The sequence below is a fragment of the Motacilla alba genome, chromosome 7, assembly GCF_015832195.1.
Source record: "Motacilla alba alba isolate MOTALB_02 chromosome 7, Motacilla_alba_V1.0_pri, whole genome shotgun sequence".
Taxonomy (NCBI): Eukaryota; Metazoa; Chordata; class Aves; order Passeriformes; family Motacillidae; genus Motacilla; species Motacilla alba.
The window spans coordinates 22,818,613-22,839,228 of record NC_052022.1 but is presented as its reverse complement, the minus strand read 5'-3'; the positions used below and the strand labels follow the sequence as shown (position 1 = coordinate 22,839,228).

General features: G+C 36.5%; 2 protein-coding genes across 2 annotated transcripts; one reads left to right on the top strand and one right to left on the bottom strand.

Annotated features, from left to right (window-relative positions):
- The first annotated feature begins 17 nt into the window (after positions 1-17).
- FKBP7 (FKBP prolyl isomerase 7) lies at positions 18-4,596 on the top strand. The gene is made up of 4 exons (XM_038142841.1): positions 18-246; positions 1,565-1,716; positions 3,790-3,923; positions 4,239-4,596. The coding sequence occupies exons 1-4, from the start codon at positions 38-40 to the stop codon at positions 4,398-4,400; spliced, it is 657 nt and encodes a 218-aa protein (XP_037998769.1). The 5' UTR covers positions 18-37; the 3' UTR covers positions 4,401-4,596.
- PJVK (pejvakin) lies at positions 4,057-20,588 on the bottom strand. Its single transcript, XM_038142842.1, has 6 exons — positions 13,405-20,588; positions 11,187-11,382; positions 9,764-9,905; positions 8,946-9,063; positions 7,882-7,986; positions 4,057-6,564 (listed from the first exon to the last, which is right to left on the bottom strand). Exons 1-6 carry the CDS (start codon positions 13,613-13,615, stop codon positions 6,263-6,265), a joined length of 1,074 nt encoding a protein of 357 aa, XP_037998770.1. The 5' UTR covers positions 13,616-20,588; the 3' UTR covers positions 4,057-6,262.
- Positions 20,589-20,616: the final 28 nt, after the last annotated feature.

Below are 20,616 nucleotides of genomic sequence, written 5' to 3'. Positions count from 1 at the left end.
GGGGACAGTGCCACGCCGGCGGCCGCGTCGGAGCGACATGGGTCGGGGGCTGAGCCTGCTCCTGCTGCCGCTGGCGCTGCTGGCGGCCCCGGCGCGGGCCGAGGGCGGCACGACGGCAGCGGAGGAGGTTCAGATAGAGGTGCTGCACCTCCCCGAGACCTGCAGCCCGAAGAGCAAGAAGGGCGACCTGCTGAACGCGCACTATGACGGATTCCTGGCCAGCGACGGATCCAAGTTTTACTGCAGGTGAGCCCCGGGGCAGCGGGTCGCAGGACGGGCGGCGGGCCCTGCCCGGCGGGTGCGTGGCACAGCCGCTCCATTCCCCCGAAGCCGGATAAGCGGGACTTGTGGCGCTCCCGGAGCGGGCACAGCTCAAGGACCGTACTGACCACATCAGCAATAGTAATTTCTCCCCGTCTCAACCTTTACTTGTGTTGAAGGATGCAAAGTTTCCCTGGAGTCAAACTAGGGAATCCCTAGGAGTCCTAGGGTCCTTAGGGAGAAACTCCGAGAGCCTGTAGCCCACACCTCACATGGAGCCCCCCTTTGTCGGAGTGGAAAAAACCCCATTATGTTGATATTTGCCATGTTCTGTGCTGTAACCTGTGCAGAAAAACTCGGGTTGGGAGGAGGAGCTCCTGGTAGGAATGCACGCTGACAATTTTAGGCAGAAACTTTTATATAGCATCCACTTCCACATAGTTGGCACTGTGTAGTGCAACCACATTATTATACTAGTGGTTTGCAGCCTTTTTGCCTCGTGCCTGTTGCTGTTTCCATTCTTGATTTGTTGTGCCGTCCATTTTTCCACAAAGTTATAATTTCGTATTTTGCTTTTTCACTTTGCCCCATCCATCTATCCTCAGACACTAGCTCATTACAAAATCTTGATCCATTCCCCCACTTGTCTAATTTAAGAAAAAAGTATATAGGATAATTCTACATTTAACAGTACCATTTAACTTGCATTTCTTTGCCTGTTGAAGTGGCTGACCGGTACATAGAGCCCTGTTCTCTGGATGTTTTGCTCAGTTGCTGTTCAGTGTTGTGCCCATACTGGGGAGGCCTCATATGACCAGAAGCTGCCTCAAGCACTGTCTGAGCTGGCCAGAGTGGTAGGTGAGCACACAGTACTCCAGCCGACATTTCCAGGTTCCACCAGCACACACCTGCACTCTCAGTCCCATCCCATCCTACAGTGTTGTGAACTGCTGAAGATATTTGCACTTTCTAGTGCTCCCCACATCCCTCTTCTTGGAGACTTCCTGCAGTGGCACCTTGTTTTTGGCATGCAGTGTATGTGATCAGAAAGATGGGATGTTTTTATAAGAAGTTCTAAAACAAGGTTTTAGTTCTTTTTAAAAAAGGACGTTTCCCCTTACATATATCAAGATTTGACTTTAAATGATAAATGTAGCAGAAAAAGTATTTATACTTTGTACTCTTGCACTCTAAACATTCTCTTGTGCTAATAATCTGTGTTCTTACTAACTGCAACTAAAAGTTAAATTTATGTTAAAAAATATTATATTAATGTTACTCATACACAATCTTTTTTTAATAGTCGGACGCAAAATGAAGGTCATCCGAAATGGTTTGTTCTGGGTGTTGGACAAGTCATAAAAGGCTTAGATATTGCTATGATGAATATGTGTCCTGGAGAAAAACGGAAAGTGACAATTCCTCCATCGTTAGCATACGGACAGCAGGGATATGGTAAAGAAAGTTCTAACACTAAACTTCGTCTTTCCTGTGTTTTTTACCCTTTGAAACATATAATCCATAGTATTGTCAATGTCTGTGAGAACTGGTGCTCCCATTTGGAGGCAGTGCAGCTCTGCAGCCCCAGTCCTGCTCATTGCTACGCAGTTTAAGTAGTCCTGACCACAGACCCACACCCAGGCCTTGCAGTTCCCACTAGAGCTCAGTACATGCCACCCAATGTGTTTGCCCAAGTATTGCCATAGTGTGAAAAATTGGCAGCAAAATGAAGATCTCCATGACCAATATCAGCATTACTGGATTAATATATTAAATTCCAGTCACATTTGGTTTTTATTATTTGACTGCTACCTGTTTAGCCTTTTAAGGAAAATCTTCATCTTCTGAGTAAAATGAAATATAATGCAGTGCAATTAATCTAAGTAGAAATAATTTGCTTAAAATACTGCTTACATTCTGAATAGTTAATGGCCCTCATTATCACATTACACAGTAATTGCAGCAGTGCAATGCATGAAATCTGATTTGAATATAAGATAATTCAGTGTGCAGATTACTTCAGAAAAGTTCCAGTACAAGTCTTATGCAGTGTGCCAGCACTCAAATGTAGATAAATTCAGCTCTGACCTGGGTGTAGTAGTTTCTGCGAAAAAGTAGCTCCTGCTCTATAATAATATTTTGGTACTGATATGTCAGAATTCAATGCATCAGTTTTGTCTTTAATACAATTTCATACAAAAAAGGAAAAACACTGATACAAATAAAAAATGTTCTTTAATACCGGTGTTAACTATTTGTTCCAGGTAGCACTTGAAGGAAGTAGTATTTTCCTACAGCACACCTGTCCTTTGTCTCAGCGTATTCCTGCATGCTGGGGAAGATACCTGCCTAATCTTGAATTAGAAAAGATGCATGTGGCTTTCTAAATCTTTACATGTCTTTCCTTTATTGGTATGTATATTTGTAAACTGCTGGCACTGAATTCTAATATTTTATCTTTCTTTTGTAAGGTGTATTTAAACCATGATTTATATTCAGATGTATTTAAAATGTCTACTTTTCTAAAGCATGGAAAGTTAAAACCTTTTGAACTCTGAAACCTGTTATTTTTAGTATGGCTGCTTTAGATGAGTAGTGTAATAGTTTTGTTTATCTTCTGTTTACAAACAGTGTAGATTCTTTAGCTTTTCTTCAGTTTATGAAAGATGGACACAAGCTCAAAATTCTGAGTGTCATGCTCACTGGCTTTGGCAGCTTGCATGTTTACATTTTAATTTTGCACTGCATGATTTCTTTGTGCTCTTTTGGCACTATTTTAGACTGCATTGGTTTGTTGCTGTCTCTTTTCAGTTCCCTTTTTTTGCCAGATGCATAATACGTGGATCTATGTTTGTAGGCAGGGCTGGTTTTACATCAGGTGGCAGAAAATGCTTTGATCCAGGAACAAAGAATTCTAACAGTTGTTTTCTAAATTCAGAGGCTTGACAAAATTTGAAGTTGTGGGGATTCTTAGCAAGTCAGATGACTTATAGTCTGTTGCTGCTTTTTGAGATGTACATTTTAAACATTATTTTACAGCATACCTTTTACCATAGGTATAATTCATACAAAGTAGGTAGAACATGTCTGTTTCTTCAGACAGACAATGCATAGGAGCATTGATCCACTACTGTTATATTTTAAATCAGATTGTAGCTGTTTAATAAAGACATGTATCTTAGAACCAGTCTCTAAATAAGCCCTGTCATATAACAGGATGTGAAAGAGTGAGAACTTTAGAAGTACTTGTTTTTCATGATAACCATTCGCCCAGCCTCTGCAAGTACCTGAACTGGTATGTGATACAGTTTTGTTTCAGGCACGTACATGATCAGCAAGTTTCTTCCAAAATCATTTATCTAACACAATCTTCGTGTCTATATCTACAACATTTGAATTCAGAGTTTAATCTGAATATTAACACAGCCTTTTTTAATAAAAAAATGCCTTACCTGTGAATTTATTATACATGTGATCTCTGCCCATAGTGTCTGATTCCTTAAACACTTTTTTTTCTTTTATTCATAGCACAGGGCAAGATTCCACCCAATGCAACGCTGATCTTTGAGATTGAACTTTATGCAGTAAATAAAGGACCTCGTAGTGTTGAGGCATTTAATCAAATAGACAAAGACGGTGACAAGAAACTCTCTGAACTTGAGGTAATAGTATACAAATAATTTGAAACAATTTATAAAACTATAGGTGTGGCTGCATCAGTTTTATCATTACATGAGCTGCTTCTGCTGCAGCTGATCATGTAAGGTTTCTTTGTGTTTACACAAACTACACTGCTGTAGTTTGCTGAAATTTGCTTTAATACATTAGTAAGTCTCACACTTCCTGTAGACAAGCTGTAGATGTGTCTGCACTGGAATCATAGTACATTACTTGTATACCCCCCGTGTCCTTGAAGATAGCTAGATTGAGTACTGACATAAAAGTCACAATGATTTGACTTTTTTCTTTTCTTCTAGATAAGCCAGTATTTGAAAGAAGAATTTGCAAGAGATGGCAAAAAACGTCATCCTTCTGCCCATGATGAAATCTTAGCTGATATATTTAAGAAGAATGACCATGATGGAGATGGCTTCATATCAGCAAAGGAGTACAATGTCTACCAGCATGATGAACTCTAAGTACTTTAAAAAATCTTTGGCTGTTTTCTGCACACTGAATTCTAAATAATAATACTTTGTCACAGAATTTTTGTATTTTTTTTATAGTGGAATCTTTTTATATCTCTTAAGGTGACTGTAAAAATCTTATTTTTAACATTCAGCTAATAAAATGTGTCAGATGTTTCAAAAGAAATAAAATTGAAGTACACCATGATCTAATATTTGTGGTTCTTACAACGTGTTCCAATCTACAGTATTGCTCACTAGTCTCTCATTTGATGAAATACTGATGAAAATAATTATTTCTGTTCTTTGGAGCACACAAAAGTTACAGTAACCTTTGACACAGCTGGAATGTAAGTGCTGACCACTTCTAAATCCCCTGTAAAACAGAAATGGAAATCTCGATCCCCTGTAAAATAAAAAGGGAATCCCAGGAATATAACTCTTAGACCCTGCAGGCTCCTAGCCTACCTTCTTGAGGAAAGGCCTTAAAATGGGCCAACTCTGTCTATGGAATGTTGAGATAAAAATGTTTTTAAAACAACTTAAAATAACCTCTTTGATGTATTATTAACAAGAAGAATTTGGTGTTGAAGAAAAAGCAGTATTTAAAATGAGTGTTTAAACTTTGACTTAGTAAAATCATGAAGTTCGCCAGTTTATTCAGCAGCGCCAAGTTAAAAATCTACACTATTATAATTTCATTGAATGAGGTTGAAGATGATGGGGGATGCTGTATATAAACATAAGTAATTAATTCTTTGGGCATCGTTCTGGTTTTCCTCACTGGAAAAATGCAAAGAAGTAGCAATAGTTAATAGGCAGTACTTGTATCTGTTAACTGTTCTGCTTGTGCAGAGCACATCATAACACTTGTGTAACATACTTCACTCTTCTCACATGAAAAGCAATGGCTGTATTCATTTCAACATGTAATAATGAGATGTACTCAGTGAAAGTGGCAGCACAAGTGAAAAAAGCTTTCATACCTAGGTTATCCTTGAAATAATTTTAAAAGGTTTAAAAAGGTCTTTTGCTCTGCCAGTGTAAAACCGTGTGGTGAGAAGTTTAACAGCACCCTGCCCCACAGCCCAATCCCAGCCCTGGACACAGCTCTGGTGTTCCAGTCCTCAACAGACTCAATTTCCTGAGGCTGGGATGCACCTGTTAAAAACCTTCACCCCTGAAGTCTTGTTGGAGTGAGCAGTTCCATTGTTTTCATAAGCTTCCAAAACATTTTCTGCTAAGCAGGTTTCTTTCTGAGCACATAAAAGAAAGTCACGAGCAGCTGTGACATAGAATCCAACTGCAGCAGGTAGACTGGCTGGTACTTTTTCATAATTAAACAAACGTGATATTCAGCAACAGCACCCTAATATGAAGCTCCCATCCATAGTTCCAGTTGTTCCCTTTTGGAACTGAAACATTAGACTGAGCTAAGTTTTAGCATGTTTTTTAATTTGATACTTCAGTTAAACATTCATGAGAACACTAAATTATTAACAAATATTCTCATTTAACCGTCATATGCCAGTGTAGAGAAAGGCAACATTTTGGGGTTTAACAACAAGTTTATGTAAACAACTTTGAGTTCTAGCATATATTTTGACATTTTGAAAATACTATTTAAAAGTATGTTTTTCATTATCGTGATAATGAGAAGGTTCTAGGAAAAACAGCAATGTCAGGAAATTCATGTGCATTTTAAAGTAGAGGTCATTGACTGTGAAGCATGGAATTTGAAGATAACAGCGTAATAAAATATTTTGCACTTTCACTGTTTTGCATTTCACAATTGGAGACATAGTTACTAACTCTGAAAAGTTTGTGGCACAGTTATGCCCATGTCTGTGATAACAGGCACTTACCCAGATCAGTTACTTCATTCTCTTATGCCAGAGGTCAAAACAGGGCACGGCATGCAGTCGTACATACTTCTGTCCATTAAAAGAACACTCCAGGCACCCATAGACTGTCTCCCTTTTTGTACTTCCCATTCCACAAAGGACACAGGGGCCTTTGGGGATGTTGTTATTAAGCAAATTAATTCGGATATGAGAACCGTCTCTGAGATAGCTTGTAGAGAGATCAGTCATGCTTGCAGCTTTTTCATAATAATCTGCAAAAAGGTCCTCCAAGTAAGGATCGGAGTTAGCAACAATTTCCACTACTCCTTTATCTGAAAAAGAACGCACAAGGAGAAGAAGCAGTGTTTTGTTATTGCATTATGATCTGTTGTTTAAAAAATATCAGCTTAATTATAGAAATAACAACTGATTCACAAAGCTGTTCTAAGCATGCCATATAGATTGCTTCCCATCAAAACCCGTGTGATGAAAATTCTTCTTCAACTTCACTTAAGACACTGAAAAAGAGCTAGAATTTTTTTGATATGACCTATGTAATTATATTTTTGGAAATACACCTAAAGCATAGGCATGCAGCAGGCTTCTGAGAAATTGGTGCAAAATCAAGCCACAGCTGTGTACTTCCTTGTTTCTATTTTTGCATTTCTAGTTTTATGTTCTAAACATCATAAATTCACTTTTATTTCCTATTATTTACAAAAAAAAATCCCACTAATACTTAATATGTTTAGAAAACTCAGGGTACTCCTTGTTAACCTCCTAGCAGATTTCTGAACATCCAGATGTGCCAGGTAGGAACTACCTACCTTTCCCTCTCTCTTCAGGGACTTACTAGATTGAGTGAAGAACGTTTAGGCAGCTACAGCTCCTGAAATGTATCATACCCACTGAAGATTTATTCCCCTTGTGTGGACTGGAGCAGCACTGAAGGCTTGGTCCATAAAAGTCCTTTGATCAAGAATGGGATACAGTGGAGGAAGAGCACCTATACACAGCAGCTTTTGGGACATGTTTACTGCTCAGCATTTATCTTCACACTCAGATCCGCAGATTTGCAAAGTACTTGCACCAAGGAGTGTTATAAGTTTAAGATCTTGATCTAAAGCTGCATGCAGGGATCACATTTTTATTGGATGCTATGTTCATATTAGAATGAAAAAAGAGGACTATGATGGTATCCTGTCACAGGAACATAGTGCCTAAGGAGTACATTTAATTATTGCAGTTAATATTGTTTGATATTTAAAATTACAGCTTTTGCCTTCAACTATTACTATAATTATAACTTGTATTGTATAATACGAGCTGTAAATGGCAAATACATGAAGTAGGCTCAATGTTATGCTAGCTGTGTAATTACTCACTACCAGTTTATCAACAGCCATACGTTTTAAGATCTTTAGAGTTTAATGAACAGATTTGTTATTTCTGAGAGACAGGTTCCCAAATTTAAATTTTGATAACTCTATAATAATTTCAATACATAGAAATAGAATTTCATTTCAATAGAAATTGAGAGGGTTCATTTTGCATCAATTTTTTTTAAAACAGTCATCTTGGACAGAAATTAAAGAAACAAAAATATACTCTTAAATAAGACATTTGTATATAAATATCAAAAGTCATACTTCGATGAAACAGATTATTCTTTAATCTCCTGAATTTGGTCAGTGAAGATGATCCAGATTTCTCTCTTTCAAATCCTCCTTTTGCAATTGGAGTCACGCAGAGTTCTGTAAAAATGAAAAGTTTTTTAAATGACTAAATATAAAAGGCATAGTTGCACAACGATTTATTATGCTTTCTAATCACCAAAGTTAGCAATGATTAAATTTAGCTTTGCTAATGTTTTTAATGGCTAGTATAACTTTATAATACAAGTCTGCACACAGTAATAGCCCACAGAATCAAGTAACACAGATTCAATGGGAATTTTTAACTGTTGGTGGCTTTCAATTAACATCCTCAGAGCCTGTTTTGGTTCATACACAAATTATGGTCATGTTAAAGGGTCAGGACACTTATTAGCATAAGAATGGAAGCCCTGATTCTGAAGGACAAACATTTCTGTAGTTTTACTTGAAAGTAGAAACGAAACATTGTAAGCAAGGCTGTGAGTTCTGTACTCACCTCTTCGATACTGAGTTGTATCCATAACTTGAAAGAAATACTATAAGGTAAAATCTATGCTGTGCAATTTTTTATTTGTTTCCAGTTGCTGCAATTAATTCCCCCTAAATATTTGTATGTGCAAATGATGTATCAGACTGAGATTAAAGCCCCAACAGAAAAAAGAAGTTATTAATTTAGGAGTTCTGTACATTTTTTCTTTATTTGTATCTTTGTACTTGCCCATTTTATGCAAAACTGATCAGATAGTCTCAGAAACCTGTTCCTCATCAGCTAGAAATATAACTAAGTGGGGCTTTTTGTTCCATGCAACCACAGAATTTAGAAAATATCAAGTTTAATTTTTAAGAAGTGTTCCCACCACAGACTGTTTTCTAGCATCTGCCTTGTCTATCTTTGCAAGCACTGTTTCTGTCAGAATGTCAGAATACTTATGTGCATAAAATTAAAGCATCCTGTTGTATTGGATCAGGGCTTATGTATATCAAGAGCAATAAAACACTTTGAAAAACTTTGATCATTATAAATAATAGCAGTAATGACAGTAATTCACATCACTTACCAAAATTACCATCCAAATGAATGTAGAGTTCAAATACACTAAAAGCAATAGTTGTATGAGCAGGAAAAACAATGGCTTTGTCCCGCCCTTTATAATTCTGGTCTTCAATTATGTGGAACTATAATTTAGAAAAGGATCAAAAGAATGAATGTCACAAGTTGAAATGAATAAATAAACAAAATACTAATCTTCATATATTGAGAATTATAATGCCGGGGGAAACTTTGAAATTGAAGATCAAATTTCACAACTGAAGAATTTTCTATTAACTACTTTGCATTTTAATAAATTTTGATACAGAGAGAGTAATTTGCATCACTTACTGAAAATTATGCGAATGATTTATTAATACTAGAAAGAGTGAAGTTGACTTGTAAGTTTAATTATTGAAACACATCGAGGGGGAAGGGGGAGGAAAAGCATAAGACAGGGAGTAAGATGCCGACCCTTCAAATAATAACCTGAAATTCCAATGTGTTACAGAAGATGACCATATTAATAAAAGAAAGGTTACACATTTATTAGAAAGTCAATCTAAGAAGTAGTAAATTCCACATTTTTGCTGAGGCTTTACCCCAAGCAATGGCTCATTGTCTAGCCATCTTTTCATGCATTTCCCATCCCTCTGTCATATAAGCACTGCTAACAAAAGACCAACTTTTAAACCACTTTACATTAGTACAATAATATTGATTTACTTTAGATTTTTTTCTGAGCTTACATTATAAAAACACAATTAAATCAAACCATAAAATTTAAAATAATGAGCTTTTTATGCTTGATCATTTGAGTTATAGAACTTTGTCAAACATATTTACCCTCATTGTCTCTCCACGCATTCCAGTATGGACAGTTAATGAACACTGCCTTGTAGTTCGAATACTTTCCATGACCACACACAAAATTTCCATCCTACTTTTTCTTGATTGATGGACTAGACAATGATCAAAGTTTATTTTTCTAAAATGGGAGGCAGGAAGGAAATTCAGACATAATTGGCAGTTTACAAAGCAGCTAAGTAACTTTAAATCAGTAAATAAATCACCATAATGTCTGTTTCATAGCAGTAAAACAACTGACCAAGGAGGTCTCTGGAAACCTAAATTGGTTTTCAGTGTTTGGGAACAGAACTAAAAAAATTCAAGGAAAGCCAGCATTCTACAAATATCAGAGAGGATATCTGGGACACCCTGGAAAATTCAAAGCCTGTCCATCTGACTCTGGTTTTACTGCTGTTCACTGAAAAAACTCTTCATCACTTACAAACAATACTGAACAATCATGAAACAAGTGACTGTAGAAGAATTACTACAGACAGTGGCAGTTAGTTCTATAACACTGAATCTTTTTTTCAGGAGACTAGATCCTCTTCCCTTACCCCCAGTTATTTATGATAACATTTGGAAGTTACAAATAAACTAGGAAAATAGGAAAGGAGAGGTTACAGATACAAAATGGCACGCACTTCTTGGCACATACCAACAAGGTAACAATATATATTTGCAAATGCCAAATGTTGCATCATACATAGTAAATAATTTACTGGGATGCACTGCTGGGATTCACTGGGATGACATAGTTACCAACGGACAATCTTTGAAGTATAAAAAAAAGAATTACACCCAGAACTAGTCACATCATATTTCTACACATTTTACATCTGTGCTAGGACCACAGGAAAAAGAAGTTCATTTTCAGTGTCCATAACTCAACAAGAATGTTGATAGAAGAGACTTGATTTAAAGAAAAGTCACAGAAGGGTATGAAAATTTAAATAGAGAAACCTATTTTGCTTTTTGCAGAAAAGGCTGTGTAATAGCTTCATAAAACCTCAAAGCACCTAAAATGGCAATTACACATATGGCTCTCTAGTTCATCAAAGGCAAAGAAATCCTATTTCTGAAACCTGAAGTTAGGTTATGTCATTCAAAGTAGATTTCAAATTTTCAATACCACGGTATAACACAACAGGAGTTTGGATGGACTCTTCCTTTCTGAATTTGTTTTTTTCTTTTTTTCCTGAGACATGCACTGTAATTCAAAGAATTCAGAAAAAATTTACAGCCTGTATTACATAGGTAATGTGTCTAATCCTAGTGATCCAACCTGATACCCTTCAAAATATCAGATGGCAACTGCTACTGATTGACTACAAATAATCAAAACCTAACAACTTCAGACTTGCAGCCTAACTGTATGAAATAGAATTATGGAAACAGAAATCAAAACACAGATTACAACCTTGTAGTAAGTTCTTTCAGTAATGTTGGTACTTCAACTTCGTGTTTGGTCACTATGCCAAATGAAGCTTTAAAGGCAACAGAATCTGATCCAGCAACATCAAAACCAACATCATTCATTATCTGATTTCCTCTTCTGCCATTAAGTGAAACATCTGATTTGTCTTCATAGTTGAGCAACTGGTAAGACGAGACACCTGAGTAAAAGAAGATAACCTTTGTGTGATGAAAAGTCTGAACAGAGTATTTTCACATAGCCAGAATAAACGGTACCATTCCTGCTGTGCTTAATCACTTTGATATGAATTCAGAGCTATATTGAGCTCTTGTTTATTGGTGTTACTACTGATGATTGATGGAAAGAGTACATAGGAGTCCTGGGTTTTATCAGAGTTATTTTCAAATTTCTGTGTTCATCATTATTCTCCTCAAGCACTTCCACCTGTAACTATGGTGCTGATTCGTATAAACTAGACATGTAGTGTGTTTTGGCTTTAATGACAGAGGCTCTGAAACCCAAAATGAATCAGTGGAGGCCACACAGAATATTAAAACTAGGAATAAAATGAAAGCCTCTGTATGAAAAGTATTAGGGACGTCTGGATTTTGTCTAGATGCCATACAAAGACCCTAATTTTTCTTCATTTTTGCAATACATGAATGAGACATGGGTCTGCCAGTAACATTAACTCTACCCAGGGACTACATCAGTTTATTTTGAAGGAAAACAACAGATTAATTCTGATTCATTTTGCATTCAATTATTGTACAACCAAAAGGTAGGTACCAAAGCACCTCTGCAAAAATGTCTCTATAATATCAAATACATTTCCATTACACTAACAGAAAAAATACTAGAACACATTGCTTACCCAATTAAAATGAACACAGGGATTAAATTTCCAAATACATCTAAGAATCTGTAGTTTACACCTTTTCTTGGTTTTAATCCTTTGAAGATATTATTATAAGCTGACATTATGAAGTCATCTACTATGAATCCTGTTTGTGATTATTTTTAACCAAAAAGAAGGTTAATATATTTTTTCATAATTCTAAAAGGATTGGAAATGCTTGTCTTCATCACATAAAAAGGAAATTCAATTACAAACCTCCTTGCTTATATTAAAGGACTTTTTTAATAGTTTCTGCACACAACATTTAACCTTTACAGAAAAGACTAGTAAGGTTTTATGAGATTTTTTAATGAGATTTTGCAACCTTTTTCTCAGGCTTTTTTATGAGATTTTTGATTTTTTTTTTTTCATTCAGGACAAGCCAGCTGACTTATCCTGAATGTAAGACATAGGATTAAAATTTTTCTTATTATGCTTGTGTCCTGAAATCCCCTCTTGTGGGATCAAGTGGTATTTGCTGTGCTTAAATTAGTTTGTCTTAGTAGAGTTTTTAACTGATGCATTTGTTGTGCAAATAATATCATCAATAATTTCACCAAAATTTAAATTTAAAATAAAATAAAGCAATGAAATGGTTTGAGAAAATCCAGAGATGTGAATTACACATTTTTCAAAGGAATGTACAGGAAGACACAGGCAATACAGTTCAATTTTGCACCTCATAATTCTATTAGAATCTCCTCAAAATTTACACTATGGCATAGAAAAGACAATTTAAAAAACAGTTAAGCTCTTTAAATACACCACAAAGATTGCAAACATGGAAAAAGTCTTATGAAAGTCCAATTACAGCAGTCAGATGTAATAGGTGTTTTCAAATGCTTCTGCCTGTACAGAGCTCAGTTCAGCACCAGGGACTGCCAGCATGGAAGAGCTGTGGAACTGAGGCCATTCTACACACTTAAAAGTGAATATACAGACAAAGGGGTACATTTCTAAACAAATTTTATGTAGCAATTAATCAACATACATCAGTACATCTGTCAGGAATTGGAGGTTTGTGGGAAAAAAAAAGGCTTAACTGAATTTGTTTAATACTAGTTCAGAAAATATCAAGGCTTTTTAGTATAAATTACTTTTTTTTTTTAATCTTTTCCCAGAAAATCCTTTTTTTTCCTTTTTTTCTTACTATTTTGATTTGTACTTTTTTTTTCTTAAATATTTATTACATGGCTAAGCTAGAAAAAAGTTATTACCCATTTACTAAGGAAACACCATACTACCTGCACAGTTTAAGCTATGTTTACTATGTCTACTAGAAAACATACATTTTTCCACTTTGAAGAAAGATAAAAATCTTACCTGCAGAAATTTCTTTCTCCCCTTGAAGAATGTCTTTTAATGTGAAAGGTGTTGAAGCAAATTTAGATTTTTTTGAAAGCAAGCATTTTCTTTTTTTAATCACAAGGCTCAGAGGTTGGTATCTGTCAGCTTCACTGAGGCTGGGCACTGGAACTAATCTTCCTCCATCACCAACCTGTTTAACGAAGTTTTTGGTTGCAGCAGCAAACATATTATGACATTAGTAATGATAATAATAAAAAGCTCTGTATCAAGTGTAGCTTCCAGACATCGAGCCCATGTTCAATTCTTCTTATACTGTTCTAGCAAACAAATTACCATGCTTTGGGAAAAAAAAAAATCTGTCTAACTGCTTTTTTTTAGACTGAGTTATATCTCACTTTTAAAGAATCAACAGCATCTTAGCTACTGAACTTCTATGGTATGCTGCTTGAGACTTCTCTCAGAGACCTTCAGTTAAGCTCTCTAATTCTGCATGATGAATAATGAATTAACAGTGTAAACTGAGAGGGAAATGGTGCCCTTTACTTGGCAGTTTATTGCCACTCTTTAAAAGACAAAATTTACTGTCATAGAAACAGAAAACTAACTTCCATAATCCTCAATCCCACTAGGAGTTATTGGTGTACTGCTGTTTGTTGGGTCCTTGCTGCAGCTGAATTCTGGTGTTTTAGCAACACCAACAATGCCGTGCAGACGTGCTCTGGGAGGACACTGGAATTACACCTGGATGAGCACTGGCAGCTCTGTGAGACGGTGTTGCCTTTCACAGCACTGGCACAGCCTGCCTGGGAGAGCTCAGCTGGGGCCTGAGGGCTGTGCTGGCCTGAAGTGCAAGATCAGAGCAGGCTGGGGGCAGGGGGAAACACCAGCGGGCTCTCATCGTTTGTTATTAATCTTCTATGGACTCAGCTGTCTGTGACCCAAGGGCTAGGCTGGAGCTGCGTGCATTTAGCTCAGACTACTGAAAACCCCATTCAATTGTGAGAATTATGCAAAATAATAAAAGTAAAATTGCAGAAAGAAGTGACAGTATTGATTGAGGAATGAGGAGCAACTCAAGAATCCAAGATATAAAGCCCCAGTGTAAAAAGACAGAAAATTGTAAAGAGAAGAAAGACAGTAGAGAGCACTGTGGAGGGTCTGTGAGAGAGGCAGAAGGAGCTGACCCAACCACATGGAAACAATTACTCGATTGTCTAGTAAGATTGATGAACACAGAACTGGCTAAACCTTGCAGCTCTTCTTCCAGAGACTTCCTTTGCAGTTACAGTAGGTAAAGCATCAGCCAGAGGCTTGTAAGGTTACACTTCAGTAGGAATATTGTCCCTGGTTGCCAGGTAACAATTGGTTTGATTGGCTTTTTTTTTTTTCTGAAGTAAGGTTTTTATGTGAAAGTACCTTAAGGACTGTTTTTATAATATGAACACTTATTTAATAGTTTATCATGCATAATATTTTTAAAGCTTCAGAGTATCAGAAAATCCAACAAAATGGCAAAAAGAGGATGGCACTACTTCAGCTATCTAAGATGAAAGGAAAGGCTGCTGGATCATTCTGCTTACTCTAGAGGGTGCTGAAAATCAAGTCAGGTTATATATAGACTTGGAATTGAAAGCATGGGAAAGGCTGCAACTAATTCTGGCTGTAATTCATACTATCTGAAATACCCTGTACATATTTACTCAATCAAAACACAGTAACAGAACTAAAAAGCCTTCAAAGGGAAGAAATGTCTAAGGGAATTCTAAAATGAAAATTGCCTGTTGATCCTTGCTTTAGATTAATCCTGTATATATATTTGTTTAACAGGATACTATTTTTCTACAAATCATTAAGACCAGCTGGCACTGTTTATTCAACATGCATTTGTATTTTTCTTACTCAGTATGTGGTCATAGATCATACTCAGCCTGATCGAGCTCTAATTTTGATAATGAATAGTTTCATTTGATATGCTTACGTGCTATTCCTGTTACTCTAACACCCTATAATCCATCATAAATGCTTCAGCAGATGTTTGTGCTGTCCTCATGCCACAGCTCTGAGAACAGGAGTCCTAGTACAGTAATATTACCATGATCTGAAAACATTCACTAATTTTGCACATCCAGATGAAGAAACATAAGGTATTTCCCTGCTCCTCCAGCACTAGACACTTTTGTACTTGGCACACCAGTGTACTTATGAACTTCCAGCATTTCTGCAGACCTGGCGTGCTCTCATTTTGGGCAACCAATAAATGAAAAACATTTAATTTCCGAGTGCATAAGTTAGGCCTGAGTCACCACTGGAGTAAAAAAATCTTGCCTGGTCTTGCCAAGTTGTGCAGATGAAAGTCCTCGCTCACATTTGCTCCCTGGGCTGTAATGTTCCATTCCCCTCAGCACAGAGCCACACAAAGGCACTGACAAGGCTCCCCTCTGCACAGCCCTCCACAGAAGAGCAAGGGGACTTTTCTAGCCTGATTACCTTCCCCTGGAGGGAACAGCAAGATAGTTTATTTCCTATGCAAGATGAGTTCTGTTTTTTCGGAGTGGGTGTTAGCCATGGAGTAGTAACATAGCAAGTATTAGCTATATATAGTTAAGAATATTTTATGCCTAAATACTGTATTTTTTCCTTATATGCTATTAATATGAACATGGAGATTTTTTAAGAGTAAAACTCAGAGGACAATCCTGCTCTCTGCATGATGTTGGAAGATGCCAAAGGTTTTGTGTAGTTAAAAGTTAATTCCATAATGATTTTTGGTTTAATATTAGATAGCTATCCAACATTATTCCCCTTGCAAGAATGTTGGTCACCTGTAATTATAGTCTAAAGAGGCATTTATAATGTGATCTAAGGTAGTGTAAACTAGAGATTTGTCCAAGGAACTGAAAATGTGGAATTATCTCATTATTTTCAATCCAGAAATCTTAAACCATCTGTAATCCTCTTGAACTGATCTGACTTAAATTTATTTCTTGTCACAGTCAACCATATCATAAGATTAGCATGATTAAGCAGTCAGTTGAAGGGAGAAAAGAAATCTTAAGTGTTAACTAACTGGATAAACTCAGTTGATGTTTCACTTGAAAGGATTAAACCCACAATCTACACCAAATTATGCTGGTAATTTGTTTAATATCTTCTTAGTGTACAAAAGGATGCCATCAGTTGCCAGATCTCCTGGCAACTGGAGTGTATCATGTACACTTCAAGTACATTTGAACTGTACTACATTTACCTGCAGATCTCTGCAGAAGAATAAGTACAAGAATTTATTATATAAAAAACAGCAAAAGAAAATGCTACTGAAAAAATTACTCAAAAAATTCTGTAACTTTCCAGCATATGGCATGAGTATTTCCCTAGAAACACAGGATCTGAGCAATATAGACTGTTATATTTCAGGAGGTAACAAAAAAAACCAAACCATTTTATGGGGTATAACATGGTTCTAATTACATACACACTTTTTGGGTTTTTCCAACAACCTGAGTGGGTTTAATGGCACTTGACTTCTTTTTTGGTATTTGGTTTTTTTTTTGAGGTGGCATTTGTCTAGCAATTCTCATGTATGAGCAAAACCAGCCAGTTAACACCATGACTTACACAACTTTAGAGCTCCTGGAATACTAATTCTGGTGATTGCTTTATATGCTCTTCCACAGACTTACCTTTCAGGTTCCAGACCTTTGTTCACGGACATACAGATTACTTGATCTATGTTTTACGTGTCCATTTTTGGAGTGCGTGAAATATCCCAGTTTTTTCCTCTTTGTAATTGCCCCAGTATTAATGGCAATATTTTCAGTGGAGAGATGGATGTGTTAACTGTGAAGCCTTTACTAAAAAGGAATGCAAAAGAAGTCCTCCAGGGACAGATATGCTGAGATAGTATGTTTGCATTTACACTTACCACCTGTGAGAAGCAGGCACATCCTTCAGCTATCAGTCTGGCAACTGACAGCATCTTTTTGCTCATTAAGAAGATATTAAACAAATTACCTAATTAAACAAATTTGCATAATATGGTGCAATTTTTGGGTTTAATCTTTTCAATACCAGCTCAGTTTATTCAGCCAGTTAACACTTAAGATTTCTCCCTTCATCTTCCAGCTTTCAAATGTTACATAAACATTACTGTATACAACAAAGCTACTTTCAGCATTATTAGCTTGTGAAGACAAATCTGGGAAAAAACAAGCCAGTGTGACCTAAAGTAAACTGTTTAATGCTTCCTTTCCTTTGAAGGATGCTGCCCAAATGGCTAAATCTTTTTTAACCAGCATCTGTTAGTAGGTGTGCCTGTGTGAAAGGACAGCTTTGTGGGCTTGCTCACCCACCTGTATGAGGATGTTGAACTGTAGATGCTGCTGTGCCACTATATCTGAAGAAAATTTACCAAAAAAAGGATTTGTCTGCTATGTTATAACTCACATAGTCCATGCTAAGCTGTCTGATGGGTGCTGGTAGAGTTACATCTATATAAAATTTCCTTCAGTCACAGACATCTTGTGCCTTGCTGCTTCTCCTTATGTTTTAAACTGAGCAGCAGAACTGCTTTTATTTTTGGCATTGACACTAGCTGTTCTGTGATACTGGGCAATTAACCTCTGTCTATGAAACTTACTGCATGTGGCTGTGCTAATGTGTCACTTCTCAGGGAAGGGTACTGCAAGAGCTGATTATTACCATTACAAAGCACTCTCAGATCTTTGCATACAGAGTATTTATAAACAGACAAAATTAAATCAGTGTTTGTAGAGCATGCAAGAATTCAGCTTCCTCTTTCATAATCACTTCTATGTTTATTCAGCCTGTTTCTTTTCATTCTCTCAAGACAAGAATATATCTTCATCTAGTTCCCTAATTAATTTTTTTCATGCCTGTAGGCATAGAGTAATAAATTTAAGCAGTTTCCAGATACTAAACATTCTAACAGCCAGGTGACATAAAAAATTCTTGTCACCAAACATGAAAAATATCCTGATACTGTTATTCTAGGTCAGTTGATCAGCATGTAAGTGAAGTCAGCTCTTGAACTAGAACTAAAGAATGGATGTGCTCTTGTGCTCTTGAATTTCTTTGACTGCTACAAGTAATGCAAGGCCCTCAGAAATAACTTACTTAAAGAGGAACTTAAAAGACAATTAGCACCTTAAATTTTATCAGTTCAAAGAAATAACCCAACATCCTTACCAGAATTCATAGTCCACCTACAGTCCAACAAGTAACCTTTTGAGAATATTTACTTATATTTTTTTTCTCCACTGACTTGTCAAAAAACCTGCTCAAGAAGCCTAGGGGGGTTGTGAAATTTGAGTTAGTAATTAGTTTATTTTCTTTACCAAAGGAAATGTAGCCAGCCACTCGTCAGTGAGAAAAGCAACTACATATTTGGTTTTGCTTTGGAACTTATCCTTGTAATTACAAACATAATCTAATGTAGTCTCATCACAGGCAAAAAACATCTTCACAACAGATTCATGTCTGTAACAGGCATTTATGCACACCTTTTATTTCTTCTGAATTTTTTTAATGTACTACTACTAATATGCACTTGGGATATAGATATGGGATATACGATCTAACCTGTCTCTTTATCTACTTTAAGTTAAATCTTAGACACAGCTCTCAGAAATAAAAACTACAGTCTAAATATAAGACCTTTTATTTGCTGCCCTTGAGTAAAATTAGACTTGCTACTCAATCAAAATAGAGTACCTCCTCAGCTAGCCCCTGGTACTCAGGGTTTGAATGATATTTTAGTTTAGTTTCTTTTAACCTGACTTAGTAATAATTACTTACCTGAAAAATAATTTTCCATGTTGAAGTGCAGTGGTTTTTTAACATTTAGACCAACTTAAATATTTAGTAAGATCACGAGGACTTGAAGAACCAAGCGGCTTGGTATGTTGCTGTGCAAAAATGCAATGCATCATCATATCAGAACAGATTTTCATACCAGCAGTGAAACTTGGAACAGCTTTCTGTGGGCAACTCCTTTAGCTGAGTCAGGATGAAATCCTGTCAATAGCTTCCCACACTGTCTCACTTCACCACACCACAGCGCCTACATGTTTGTGGTTATGAAGAAGCATCACCTGGCTCCTGCTTAGATTAAACCTAAACATCTAATTTACTTTCAGACTTCAAGTAATAGTTTTGATGCTAAATTAGGTGTCAGGTTGCTTGTGCTGCTTCTCAGGCCTCTGGTGCTCTATTCACAAAGGTTTGCCGTGTTGATTTTTTTATCCATTAAGTAATAAGTAATGACATAAAACCTTTCACATTTCACTCATGCACAGTAGTTCTGCTGAGTCACAGTCATCCAAAGCACTCGGAGCTAAAGGACAGATCTCAACTGGACAAAGGTGAAAGCAGAGCTGAGTTTCCCTCGTGGAATGGTTTAACAGGGAAAAAGCTCCTAGTGTGCCCCTTCCCACAGAGCACAGGTTTGGACAAGATGTGTTCTCTGACACAAGACAGAAAGCGCTGCCATTCATGAAAAAAAGCCTTTTCCCTTCCTTTGCAATTGCTTCCACTTAGGCAGCATTCCAGACTGTTTGAACACTTGTTCTTTTTACAGTGCCAAGAAATAACAAAAACCTTAATTTCTCCTCCCAACCAAATTCTTATTTTTCATTATGCTTTCATTTTAAGGGCTGAACAGCTGACAAGAACACATAATGGAAAAATCTCAAAATCCCACATACTGTTCTTTTTCCAAGAGGCCAGACAGGGTGGGTGTCAAGTAATTTTTTTTTCTTTCATTTCCACTTATTTCAAATCTATTAGAGAACACCAGGAACAATTTTTTCTACACCCTCTCTCAAAACTTGAGAAGCATACTGCAAGCTCCCTTTAATCACAAATAACAAGCTGAAATGAAAAAAAAAGAGGCCCTTATCAGCTGCAGTATGAAAATATAACTAGGAACTGCCAAAAAGAGAATTATATTCTTTGAGACTGCAGTTGGTAGTTCCTGACACATGTAAAGAAACTGCACAGAGACAGAGAATCACATGGGAAAAAAAAATTATAAAAATATTCCTGCAGTGAAAAAAAGTTAGAAAGGAAAAGCCACCATTTCAGTGCTTTTGCTACCACTACCACTATCACGCACCTCTTCAAAATCAATCTGTAAAATATATATTAAAAATTATATGATTAATAATCAATTGATCTAACTAGTTACAAATAGTTTATTCAAGAACCATT

Coding starts and splice junctions, on each gene's coding strand:
- FKBP7 (XM_038142841.1), top strand. CDS start 38: ATGGGTCGGGGGCTGAGCCTGCTCCTGCTGCCGCTGGCGCTGCTGGCG. Junction 247..1,564: donor GGATCCAAGTTTTACTGCAG/GTGAGCCCCGGG, acceptor TTTTTTTAATAG/TCGGACGCAAAATGAAGGTC. Junction 1,717..3,789: donor ATACGGACAGCAGGGATATG/GTAAAGAAAGTT, acceptor TTTTATTCATAG/CACAGGGCAAGATTCCACCC.
- PJVK (XM_038142842.1), bottom strand. CDS start 13,615: ATGTTTGCTGCTGCAACCAAAAACTTCGTTAAACAGGTTGGTGATGGA. Junction 9,064..9,763: donor TGCGTGGAGAGACAATGAGG/GTAAATATGTTT, acceptor TCTAAATTATAG/TTCCACATAATTGAAGACCA. Junction 7,987..8,945: donor TCATTTGGATGGTAATTTTG/GTAAGTGATGTG, acceptor TCATTTTTACAG/AACTCTGCGTGACTCCAATT.